At 21.6% G+C, this 15,161-nt stretch overlaps 1 protein-coding gene across 9 annotated transcripts in view; it reads left to right on the plus strand.

The window, feature by feature from the left end:
• Nucleotides 1-15,161, plus strand: part of LOC145295824 (serine/threonine-protein phosphatase 2A regulatory subunit B'' subunit beta-like) — a 455,722-nt gene that overhangs the window by 357,132 nt on the left and 83,429 nt on the right. For all 9 annotated transcript variants that reach the window (XM_080141514.1, XM_080141516.1, XM_080141513.1 and 6 more), the window contains one exon: nt 10,705-10,791. In XM_080141514.1, coding sequence (XP_079997640.1) covers nt 10,705-10,791 — 87 coding nt within the window. The remainder of the gene's footprint in view (nt 1-10,704; nt 10,792-15,161) is intronic.

The raw sequence follows: 15,161 nt of genomic DNA on the forward strand, positions 1-15,161 counted from the left end.
ACAATTTTGTTTGATACAAAATCTTTTTATTTGTATGAAAACATCTCAATTTATAACTGTTCTAGAATTAATTATCAGTACTGTTGGGGCTTCTAATATTCATTATTGAGCTTACTACTTGGGTTGTACTACATAACCTATATACACACACACACACTAGCAGGGAGACCCGACGTTGCCCAAGATTTAATTATGATCAACAAATGTTTCACACTCCCATATTTTTATTGTCATCGAAGTCAATGAAATAGCCAAATTTTCTATCAAATCAATCGATTGCCAGCTCTAATTGCTATGAGTGATTTCTCAATATATTGCTATCTACATTGCACTGTAGAGAACCTACTGTTGATTTTATAAAATTATTTTCATATAGAATGGTTTGCATTAAAGTTTAAAATGAAAAAGTCAAGTATCATATCAAGTATCTAAGCAGAAACAATCATTTCGAATGCACCCCTGTCATATCAAAGAACCTACTATTGATTTTATATGTTTGACCTTTCGTCTTGTGTGATAATAAAACTTCTTAAATGCATGTGATGTTAGGCTGTGTAAGATGTTAACTTTGGTCAAAATCGCCTGCTCCTTCTTTCATCAGATTATTTTAATAATCGAAGACCTACCGACACAAAATCTATCTACAAACACTACGAGTTCCAAAAAGTACCTTTGTGTAAAATTACATAAAAATCGACCCATTCATTTTCGAGTTCATAGGGAACAAACTCACAGACCCATAGACACAATTCATTTATATAATCTATAATATAAATCTCACTTGCCTGTTTAAATGTATGTATGCATGCATGTATGCCTAAAACATCTGACAGAGCCAAAAATTTTTTACAAAATCAGTATCATTTTGAAGCTTGACTCAAATATCGAAAAATTGAGCAAAAGCATTAATTCCTTCACCCTCAACTGGACAGTTTTCTATAGGGAGGGGTCGCTTTTTTCGCCAATATTTTCGAAAGTCATCCCCTCTTTTCGATTGTCTAGCCTTAATTAAAACGTTTGTCACTTCCGGTTTGGTGATTGACACAACAGCAAAGACGTCAGGCTTTTTTTTTTTTTTCACATTCTCTGCCTCCTTCGTGGTACGGGTTCTAGACTGCCTGCCTACTACCACTTTTTCTTTTTTTTTCTCAATACACACTTCCAAACATCTGGGCAACGCCGGGCACCCAGGCTAGTAGTATATATATATATTAATCGTGCCTGTATGTCTGCATAGCCAACATATATGCAGTTATATTAAGAAAGAAAAGAAAACACAAAAAAATGAATGTATCCAAAAGTTAAACTTTAGTTAAAATACCTAAAAGTTTTTTTTTAAAGATACATTACTAATCCCTCTTTATTCTATTGCTATTTTCAAGGATGATGCTCGACTGAGCTTCAATCTGTGAGTTCTCCTTGTAAGACATTCGCAGCAAGAATTTGTCTTCTCACCTGAAATAAACGTCCCTTTTTCATGAGTTTCCACGGACACAGCTTCTTCACAACGGTTTATCATCTGCTGAGCACATTACAATGGAACTGCTTTCCTGCAGATGACAACATGGTTCTTGTTGTCCAGTCTAAAAGCTGCGTAATATGATTGATTAGAAGACTTTTCCTAACAAAAATTTTTTTATTTTATTATTCAAATCATTTGAGATGAGTAATTTGTATTTATTTATTCATTTGCAGACTGTTAACTTCATCTTCCTAGTTGTTTCACAACGTTTCAGACAATTATTCTTCTAGCCTTCGTCGGGTTGTTTACTGTGATGGGATAAGAATGCTAAGTCTCTTAACTGTATCCCCAGTAATTACTGCCTTCCATAGTTGTCGTCTCACCACGTTTTGGCCAACTAATCCTCGGGCCTGATTTGGGTAAGATTGAAAACGCTACCTTCAGACAATGCTCACCTGGAATCGTAGAGATACAAACACCTCTATCCACTGCGCCATACCTGGAATCGTAGAGATACAAACACCTCTATCCACTGCGCCATACCTGGAATCGTAGAGATACAAACACCTCTATCCACTGCGCCATACCTGGAATCGTAGAGACACAAACACCTCTATCCACTGCGCCATACCTGGAATCATAGAGATACAAACACCTCTATCCACTGCGCCATACCTGGAATCGTAGAGATACAAACACCTCTATCCACTGCGCCATACCTGGATTTTTTGGTCTTATATATCCAAGTTTTTCATTCTTATTTGGTCTATTATCGTCGGGTCCAAACAGAATGGTATATTATTTAATTATTGGAATCCTTTGAAATGAATAATTTGTATATTTGATTGTTTATTTATTTGCGAACTGTTATCCTCATGTTCATAGTTGTTTAAAAAAAAACAACTATGACGATGAGGATAACAACCTGTAAATAAATAAATAAATATTCATATGAATAAATAAATAAATAAATATTCATATGAATAAATAAATAAATAAATAAATATTCATATGACTAAATAAATAAATAAATAAATAAATATTCATATGACTAAATAAATAAATAAATAAATATTCATATGACTAAATAAATAAATAAATAAATAAATATTCATATGACTAAATAAATAAATAAATAAATAAATATTCATATGACTAAATAAATAAATAAATAAATAAATATTCATATGACTAAATAAATAAATAAATAAATAAATATTCATATAACTAAATAAATAAATAAATAAATATTCATATGACTAAATAAATAAATAAATAAATATTCATATGACTAAATAAATAAATAAATAAATAAATATTCATATGACTAAATAAATAAATAAATAAATATTCATATGAATAAATAAATAAATATTCATATGAATAAATAAATAAATATTCATATGAATAAATAAATAAATATTCATATGAATAAATAAATAAATATTCATATGAATAAATAAATAAATATTCATATGAATAAATAAATAAATATTCATATGAATAAATAAATAAATATTCATATGAATAAATAAATAAATATTCATATGAATAAATAAATAAATATTCATATGACTAAATAAATAAATATTCATATGAATAAATAAATAAATAAATATTCATATGAATAAATAAATAAATATTCATATGAATAAATAAATAAATATTCATATGAATAAATAAATAAATATTCATATGAATAAATAAATAAATATTCATATGAATAAATAAATAAATATTCATATGAATAAATAAATAAATATTCATATGAATAAATAAATAAATAAATATTCATATGAATAAATAAATAAATATTCATATGAATAAATAAATAAATATTCATATGAATAAATAAATAAATATTCATATGAATAAATAAATAAATATTCATATGACTAAATAAATAAATATTCATATGAATAAATAAATAAATAAATATTCATATGAATAAATAAATAAATATTCATATGAATAAATAAATAAATATTCATATGAATAAATAAATAAATATTCATATGAATAAATAAATAAATAAATATTCATATAAATAAATAAATAAATAAATATTCATATGAATAAATAAATAAATATTCATATGAATAAATAAATAAATAAATATTCATATGAATAAATAAATAAATATTCATATGAATAAATAAATGAATATTTATATAAATAAATATTCATATGAATAAATAAATAAATAAATATTTATATGAATGAATAAATAAATAAATATTTATATGAATGAATAAATAAATATTCATATGAATAAATAAATAAATATTCATATGAATAAATAAATAAATATTCATATGAATAAATAAATAAATATTCATATGAATAAATAAATAAATATTCATATGAATAAATAAATAAATATTCATATGAATAAATAAATAAATATTCATATGAATAAATAAATAAATATTAATATGAATAAATAAATAAATAAATATTCATATGAATAAATAAATAAATAAATATTCATATGAATAAATAAATAAATATTCATATGAATAAATAAATAAATAAATATTTATATGAATGAATAAATAAATAAATATTCATATGAATAAATAAATAAATATTCATATGAATAAATAAATAAATATTCATATGAATGAATAAATAAATATTCATATGAATAAATAAATAAATATTCATATGAATAAATAAATAAATATTCATATGAATAAATAAATAAATATTCATATGAATAAATAAATAAATATTCATATGAATAAATAAATAAATATTCATATGAATAAATAAATAAATATTCATATGAATAAATAAATAAATATTCATATGAATAAATAAATAAATATTCATATGAATAAATAAATAAATATTCATATGAATAAATAAATAAATATTCATATGAATAAATAAATAAATATTCATATGAATAAATAAATAAATATTCATATGAATAAATAAATAAATATTCATATGAATAAATAAATATTCATATGAATAAATAAATAAATATTCATATGAATAAATAAATAAATAAATATTCATATGAATAAATAAATAAATAAATATTCATATGAATAAATAAATAAATAAATAAATATTCATATGACTAAATAAATAAATAAATAAATAAATATTCATATGAATAAATAAATAAATATTCATATGACTAAATAAATAAATAAATAAATAAATAAATATTCATATGACTAAATAAATAAATAAATATTCATATGACTAAATAAATAAATAAATAAATATTCATATGAATAAATAAATAAATATTCATATGAATAAATAAATAAATATTCATATGAATAAATAAATAAATATTCATATGAATAAATAAATAAATATTCATATGAATAAATAAATAAATATTCATATGAATAAATAAATAAATATTCATATGAATAAATAAATAAATATTCATATGAATAAATAAATAAATATTCATATGAATAAATAAATAAATATTCATATGAATAAATAAATAAATATTCATATGAATAAATAAATAAATATTCATATGAATAAATACATAAATATTCATATGAATAAATAAATAAATATTCATATGAATAAATAAATAAATATTCATATGAATAAATAAATAAATATTCATATGAATAAATAAATAAATATTCATATGAATAAATAAATAAATATTCATATGAATAAATAAATAAATATTCATATGAATAAATAAATAAATATTCATATGAATAAATAAATAAATATTCATATGAATAAATAAATAAATATTCATATGAATAAATAAATAAATATTCATATGAATAAATAAATAAATATTCATATGAATAAATAAATAAATAAATATTCATATGAATAAATAAATAAATATTCATATGAATAAATAAATAAATAAATATTCATATGAATAAATAAATATTCATATGAATAAATAAATAAATATTCATATGAATAAATAAATAAATATTCATATGACTAAATAAATAAATATTCATATGAATAAATAAATAAATATTCATATGAATAAATAAATAAATATTCATATGAATAAATAAATGAATATTTATATAAATAAATATTCATATGAATAAATAAATAAATAAATATTTATATGAATGAATAAATAAATAAATATTCATATGAATAAATAAATAAATATTCATATGAATAAATAAATAAATATTCATATGAATAAATAAATAAATATTCATATAAATAAATAAATAAATATTCATATGAATAAATAAATAAATATTCATATAAATAAATAAATAAATATTCATATGAATAAATAAATAAATAAATATTCATATGAATAAATAAATAAATAAATATTCATATGAATAAATAAATAAATATTCATATGAATAAATAAATAAATATTCATATGAATAAATAAATAAATAAATATTCATATGAATAAATAAATAAATATTCATATGAATAAATAAATAAATATTCATATGAATAAATAAATAAATATTCATATGAATAAATAAATAAATATTCATATGAATAAATAAATAAATAAATATTCATATGAATAAATAAATAAATAAATATTCATATGAATAAATAAATAAATATTCATATGAATAAATAAATAAATATTCATATGAATGAATAAATAAATAAATATTCATATGAATAAATAAATAAATAAATATTCATATGAATAAATAAATAAATATTCATATGAATAAATAAATAAATATTCATATGAATAAATAAATAAATATTCATATGAATAAATAAATAAATAAATATTCATATGAATAAATAAATAAATATTCATATGAATAAATAAATAAATATTCATATGAATGAATAAATAAATAAATATTCATGTGAATAAATAAATAAATATTCATATGAATGAATAAATAAATAAATAAATATTCATATGAATGAATAAATAAATAAATAAATATTCATATGACTAAATAAATAAATAAATAAATATTCATATGAATAAATAAATAAATATTCATATGAATAAATAAATAAATATTCATATGAATAAATAAATAAATATTCATATGAATAAATAAATAAATATTCATATGAATAAATAAATAAATATTCATATGAATAAATAAATAAATAAATATTCATATGAATAAATAAATAAATATTCATATGAATAAATAAATAAATATTCATATGAATAAATAAATAAATATTCATATGAATAAATAAATAAATATTCATATGAATAAATAAATAAATATTCATATGAATAAATAAATAAATATTCATATGAATAAATAAATAAATATTCATATGAATAAATACATAAATATTCATATGAATAAATAAATAAATATTCATATGAATAAATAAATAAATATTCATATGAATAAATAAATAAATATTCATATGAATAAATAAATAAATATTCATATGAATAAATAAATAAATATTCATATGAATAAATAAATAAATATTCATATGAATAAATAAATAAATAAATATTCATATGAATAAATAAATATTCATATGAATAAATAAATATTCATATGAATAAATAAATAAATATTCATATGAATAAATAAATAAATATTCATATGACTAAATAAATAAATATTCATATGAATAAATAAATAAATAAATATTCATATGAATAAATAAATAAATATTCATATGAATAAATAAATAAATATTCATATGAATAAATAAATAAATATTCATATGAATAAATAAATGAATATTTATATAAATAAATATTCATATGAATAAATAAATAAATAAATATTTATATGAATGAATAAATAAATAAATATTCATATGAATAAATAAATAAATATTCATATAAATAAATAAATAAATATTCATATGAATAAATAAATAAATATTCATATGAATAAATAAATAAATATTCATATAAATAAATAAATAAATATTCATATGAATAAATAAATAAATATTCATATAAATAAATAAATAAATATTCATATGAATAAATAAATAAATAAATATTCATATGAATAAATAAATAAATAAATATTCATATGAATAAATAAATAAATATTCATATGAATAAATAAATAAATATTCATATGAATAAATAAATAAATATTCATATGAATAAATAAATAAATAAATATTCATATGAATAAATAAATAAATATTCATATGAATAAATAAATAAATATTCATATGAATAAATAAATATTCATATGAATAAATAAATAAATATTCATATGAATAAATAAATAAATATTCATATGAATAAATAAATAAATAAATATTCATATGAATAAATAAATAAATATTCATATGAATAAATAAATAAATATTCATATGAATAAATAAATAAATATTCATATGAATAAATAAATAAATATTCATATGAATAAATAAATAAATATTCATATGAATAAATAAATAAATATTCATATGAATAAATAAATAAATATTCATATGAATAAATACATAAATATTCATATGAATAAATAAATAAATATTCATATGAATAAATAAATAAATATTCATATGAATAAATAAATAAATATTCATATGAATAAATAAATAAATATTCATATGAATAAATAAATAAATATTCATATGAATAAATAAATAAATATTCATATGAATAAATAAATAAATAAATATTCATATGAATAAATAAATATTCATATGAATAAATAAATATTCATATGAATAAATAAATAAATATTCATATGAATAAATAAATAAATATTCATATGACTAAATAAATAAATATTCATATGAATAAATAAATAAATAAATATTCATATGAATAAATAAATAAATATTCATATGAATAAATAAATAAATATTCATATGAATAAATAAATAAATATTCATATGAATAAATAAATGAATATTTATATAAATAAATATTCATATGAATAAATAAATAAATAAATATTTATATGAATGAATAAATAAATAAATATTCATATGAATAAATAAATAAATATTCATATAAATAAATAAATAAATATTCATATGAATAAATAAATAAATATTCATATGAATAAATAAATAAATATTCATATAAATAAATAAATAAATATTCATATGAATAAATAAATAAATATTCATATAAATAAATAAATAAATATTCATATGAATAAATAAATAAATAAATATTCATATGAATAAATAAATAAATAAATATTCATATGAATAAATAAATAAATATTCATATGAATAAATAAATAAATATTCATATGAATAAATAAATAAATATTCATATGAATAAATAAATGAATATTTATATAAATAAATATTCATATGAATAAATAAATAAATAAATATTTATATGAATGAATAAATAAATAAATATTCATATGAATAAATAAATAAATATTCATATAAATAAATAAATAAATATTCATATGAATAAATAAATAAATATTCATATGAATAAATAAATAAATATTCATATAAATAAATAAATAAATATTCATATGAATAAATAAATAAATATTCATATAAATAAATAAATAAATATTCATATGAATAAATAAATAAATAAATATTCATATGAATAAATAAATAAATAAATATTCATATGAATAAATAAATAAATATTCATATGAATAAATAAATAAATATTCATATGAATAAATAAATAAATATTCATATGAATAAATAAATAAATAAATATTCATATGAATAAATAAATAAATATTCATATGAATAAATAAATAAATATTCATATGAATAAATAAATAAATATTCATATGAATAAATAAATAAATATTCATATGAATAAATAAATAAATAAATATTCATATGAATAAATAAATAAATAAATATTCATATGAATAAATAAATAAATATTCATATGAATAAATAAATAAATATTCATATGAATGAATAAATAAATAAATATTCATATGAATAAATAAATAAATAAATATTCATATGAATAAATAAATAAATATTCATATGAATAAATAAATAAATATTCATATGAATAAATAAATAAATATTCATATGAATAAATAAATAAATATTCATATGAATAAATAAATAAATAAATATTCATATGAATAAATAAATAAATATTCATATGAATGAATAAATAAATAAATATTCATGTGAATAAATAAATAAATATTCATATGAATGAATAAATAAATAAATAAATATTCATATGAATGAATAAATAAATAAATAAATATTCATATGAATGAATAAATAAATAAATAAATATTCATATGAATGAATAAATAAATAAATAAATATTCATATGAATAAATAAATAAATAAAAAATTATATGAATAAATAAGATTATAATGTTTTTCTGAATGCAGTTTGGTGGCTTATTGTCCACAAATATTTTAGTGTTTTATGTGATAGGTTCTAGCATCATAGGCTTTAACAGCTGTTTGGGAAGCTGACTCAAAATGGCCAAAGTGATAGCTATTACAAGTACAATTAAGTAAAATTTTGGGTGTTCGATGATGAACACATTAATTTAAGATATAACAGTTTGTGTGATGAAAAGCGAATTGGGCTTAGTTATTCCATTGCATTTATATTGTTGTTATTACAGTTAAGATTTTTTTTTACAAGAGAGTCATCACTTATCAAGGCCTGAAGATCGCTTGAGTATAAGGGTTAATTAGTGTACAGTAGTCACCGAGACAACAGCGTAATAATTGTTAGTGGTTGAAATTAGGTATAAAATGATAATTCAAGGGGACTGCTCAACAAGAACTTGTTTATGTTGGACTTGAAGATGACCATATTGTAGTTAGCTGGAAAGCAGGCCAGTGGAGCAGAGTTCGACAGACCACCAGTTCAAGGAAAGAAGCTGTTCATGGAATTTGGATTTAGATTTAGGCTTAGATAGGGGATGGGGGGAAATGATGATAGTGGTTGTAGCTAGACAAGTTTTTTTATGTGAAGGTTTGATAAGAGAGGACCATAGATTGAAGTTCAGATGAGCACTTACCATGAAAATAATGATAGAACAGAAACAGGTTTGCAACGTCTCTTCTGTGGGAAAGATGTTGCAAGTAACCACAGTTTAGATGTGGTTGCTCATGCCTGACTTAAATGAAGATCATAATTGCAACACAAATAAAAGAATGATTCATTTTGATTCTGAAACTTGAACATTTTCTTGTTGATCCAAATCCAAGGTTGTTTTTTACTTGATGAATTTACACAAGGCTCAGGATGGTGCAACACTGTGATTAGAATATTGGCTTATCCGATAATAAAATTGTTCAATGACAATTAAAATATGTTTTGTTTCATTTCATATCTTGCATCTTTTCAGAGGCCTCACCCAGAAAGAAGGCAAGATGAGCTACCCAGAATTTGTGTGGTTTCTTATTGCTGAAGAAGATAAAAAACATCCAACCAGGTAAGACAAAACATGGCATTTTTTAAACAGTGAATTAAAATCACTTTTTTTTTTTTTTTTTTTTTTTTTTTTACATATTTTATGATGAACAATAAATTAAAATATGCAACGGACCAAAATTTGCAAAAATTAATCTTATCAAAATAAGGAGATAAAATTTATCAATATTTGAATTTGTTGGAGAAATGAGTGATTCATTGCAGGCTTTTAAATTTATTTTTAACTTTTTAGGGTGAATTTTACGATTGAATGTTGATGGAGATTTCCCATATGTCTAAAGTAGACAGTTTTTAATTAAGCATTACTGGACTTAATAATTTTTAAAGCAATTCAAACTGATGAACTTTTCCAAGTGAGTTCTGAGTTGGGAAACGTTTTTGGGTCCACAGAGAGACCCTTCTTGGAATGCGTAAAGGTCTGAGTATGATCAGTTTCATTAAATCAACCCTGGTTGTCTATCCAAACTTTATGGATCTTCATAAAATCTTGAGAATTTACCGCATAAGAAAATATATTAAACTTACCTTGCATTGGGATTAGTTGCTTTGAACTTATTAACGATTCATAAAATGAATATTTTCTATAACTTTTGAAGCAATTCCAATAACAAAATTAGGATTCAACTATAACCTTGTCACGTCCAGTGGAGGATTTTGGGGCATACTTTTGAGTCATAGTAACTAGAAGAGTTAATTTTTTTCTTAACACATAATAGTGTACGAGCCTGTTTTTGAGTTATAACAGCAGGATAGGCTTTTTAGCATTGAAAATATAGATTTCAAAAGAATTGTGCAATACTTATTCTGCCTACAAACTTTGCCGATGTTTATGCAGAATATAAACCATGCTATTTTTGAGATAGGATTTTCAAGTTAAATTCAGTTTTTACAATATTTTTGTTAGTGCCTATGCACTTATGTTACTATGCTATTTTATTTTGAAATAGTATTTTCAAGTGAAATTCAAGTTTTATGATATTTTTTTTATTAAATTTTTATGTGAAAATATAAAATAATTAAAAAACACCCTTCCCTCCCCATGTTAAGAATGGTTTTCTAAATAATGTTATTATTTCAGCACAGTAACATAAGTGCATAAGTATCCTTTGGTTTATTAAATTATTAGGTGAAAGTGCAGAATAGTTAGCCCCCCCCCCCCGACCCCCCATCGTTAAAAATGAGTTTCTAAATAAGATTTCAGCACATTCAGTGTTCTGCATTACTACTACTACTACTACTACTACTACTACTATATGAGGAAAACTTTTTCATTTTTATGAGATTAAATGAAGCAAATATTCTTTTAAAGAGAGAATTTTTAAGTATTAAAAAATATAATAACTATAACAAAACAATACACAAAGTAAATTTTAAAATTAAAATATAACCGATTATATATTTTTCATAGAATCTACTTTGCGTAAAACATGTTTACTGTAAGTGTTGTAGGGGTGCTGCATGATGGATAAATGGTGGACCAGCTGGCTCCACGTGGTGCAGTTGTAGGTGAGTTCCTGAGTAATATTGAAGCTTTTCCCTGTCTAATGAAGGATGTTGTCGGCCCACATCCTTTTCTGTCTGCCTCATCTTCTTATCCTCTGGACTCTTCCTTGCAGAATGTTTTTTGATTGTCTTTCTGAGGGTGTTATGTGTTCATATTATCTGAGTTTCCTCTTTTTCATTGTGGTTAGTAGGTCATCATAATGACATACTGTTAAGTAACTTTTCTGTAGACTTCATTGTTGGTGACATGATCCTTGTATAACCTTATTTGCTTGCATGTGCTCTTGTAATTGTCCACTCATTATCATGCCTACAAGCATAATGTAACAGGCACATATTCTGTGGAATAACCTAATAGCAATTGCAATATGTGTTAGACCTCTTGGTGAATGGATCTCCTTTAAGCTAGAAACATATTTATAAAAAATTTCATTTATTATTAATTCATTTAATTTTAATGATTTAAAAAAATCATATATTAACACCAGTCACTGCAATTAATTTAGTAAACACGTCAGAAGTGATCTCGTTCATCTATTAGTTTCACTTTCCTTTTCCTTACATCCCTTATCGGGCAGTCTATTCATCATGTGTGTCTATTTTTATCACTTTTGAAATAAAATTCTAATTTTTATCCTCGTTAATTATTTCTGAATAAACCATAACATTTTCAGTATTTATTTAAAGCTAAAATATATTTTATTTACAGTATCAAAAGTTTAGTAATAAATAATTGATAATATTTTCTTATTTAAATTATTTTAAGTGTGAAAAAAAGTCTTTGTTTACCTCTGCAATCATTTTTCACTTGATATCAAAGAATAAGATATATTGAAATAGTGTAGGAAGATCACATTTAGAATGTCTACATGTCTATTAAGATGAATTTCAATCACAAAAACAAATACCAGGTTTACAATAATTATCCAAATGAGAATAATTGGGATTGATGTAGTATAAGTTGTCTACATAGTAGCAAAGAAACTAAGGAAATAAATGAATATATAATCTATATATATAAAAGGCAAAATGTGTGTGACCATTTCGTGTATGTCTTCAAAAGGCTTTTCGAGCACACGCTCCCGGGGTTGTTACTATCGCTTAAAACTGTGTATATAGGTTCTAGATAATAATATATAGGATTTGGGAACGCATGTAGCTTATAGATTTATTTACGTCGACTTTTAGAAAATTATTGCTATTTTGGCTTCTCGCGTGTTGATGAGGCTTTTTCGTATAAAAAGCGAAACTAATTCAAAGTTAACAACGAACAACGTTCTCAGCATTGTGCCGGGAAATGTCCAGAAGCAATCAGCTTTGATCAATGTTGTACATCAGACAATTGTTATTCAATCTGGACAATTGGGAGCTGGTTTCCCTCTCCCCAACATCTGAAAAAAACAAAAACAGTCAAACTTGGGTAAACAACTGCGTGACTTCTATTTGACCTTCTTAATTAGGTCAAATGGAAGCAGCAGAGTTAACTTTTATTGCGCATGCCTGTTTTTATAGTTTAATAAATAAATTCAAACCTGAGTATGTTGTATGGATGTCGCGGTGGCCTAATGGGTAACGTTGCCCGTTACTATTTTTTAGAACTTTTTATATACTCCCTAGGTCATAATATCTACGATTTGCGAACACACGTCATATCTACATTTATTTACATTGACTTTTATAAAATTCACGCTATTCCTTCCTCTCGCGTGTTTGTTCGTTTTTTTTCATATAAATAAAGTCAAACTCACCAATGAAAAGGCATCAGCAGCCTTTCGTGTCGGGACATCTTGAAAGCAATTAGCTTTGATCAATATGGGGAAAACCCTTCATATCAAACAATTGTTATTCAGTTCCCTTTTTCTGGGGAGCTTTGGTTTCTCCAACATCATGGGGAAACAAATAAATGAAACGGCAGAAAGCGGAACTGGCCTTCTGCCAACGTTTATTTTTCCACCTGTGTGAACTCATTCACTTAGCAAGTCAACATTTTGATTGAGATCGCTAAATTTGAATGCTTTTCATTTCCTATAGCTCTGTAGTGTAGCGGTAAGATGTCACCTTTTCTTTCACTTTCTTTTCCACCTTTGTGTCACGGGTTCCAGCCTGCCTACTAACACTTTTTTTTTTTTTTGTGCTCAACACACACCTCCAAACACCCGGACAAAATGTGTATGTCTACGAAAGACTTTTTGCATCGGAGTTCTCGTATCGGTTCGATTCCGCAAAAAGTTTTTGCATCCTTCCGAGATTGTAATATCTCTGATTTGTAATATTTTGCAGATTTGTGTCTCTATCTTTTTTTTGATCGAATTAAACAAAATTCCCACCGTGGTGTCATCTCGGGTGTTTGTTTGGCTTTTCGTATAAAGTAAAACTGTTCAAAAAAGCGACAAAGCATTTAAATCATCGTACATTCGATTGACTATACTTAAATTTGATGTACGCAACTTCCGCTTGCGCAATGCTGACATTGGCTAGCGCGTTACGTTTTTTTCAGCTTCTTTCCCTCCTTCACGTTACGGGTTCGAACCGGCCTGCCTACTACCACTTTTTTTAAACACCTCTCTCCACCCTGTCCACCCCCCAGCTGCTTTTTATTTCCACCCTTACTACACCACTGCAACACACCCGGGCCATGTCAGGTAAACCCCCCACCTCCCACCCGCTAGTTTACAATAATGAGTAAAACTACATTATAAAAGTACATGAAATCACGAAATATCAAAGTAAAAAGTATTTTGTTTACTCCAAGATAAAATACAATTTAAAGAAATAAAAGTGTATAGCTGGACGTCATTTGTCACTGGAATGGGTAGCTGGAAGCCAGTGGGCACTGGAATGGGTAACTGAATGTCAGTGGTCACTGGA

The sequence above is a fragment of the Euprymna scolopes genome, chromosome 16 (genome assembly GCF_053919585.1).
Source record: "Euprymna scolopes isolate OS-2025 chromosome 16, ASM5391958v1, whole genome shotgun sequence".
NCBI lineage: Eukaryota > Metazoa > Mollusca > Cephalopoda > Sepiida > Sepiolidae > Euprymna > Euprymna scolopes.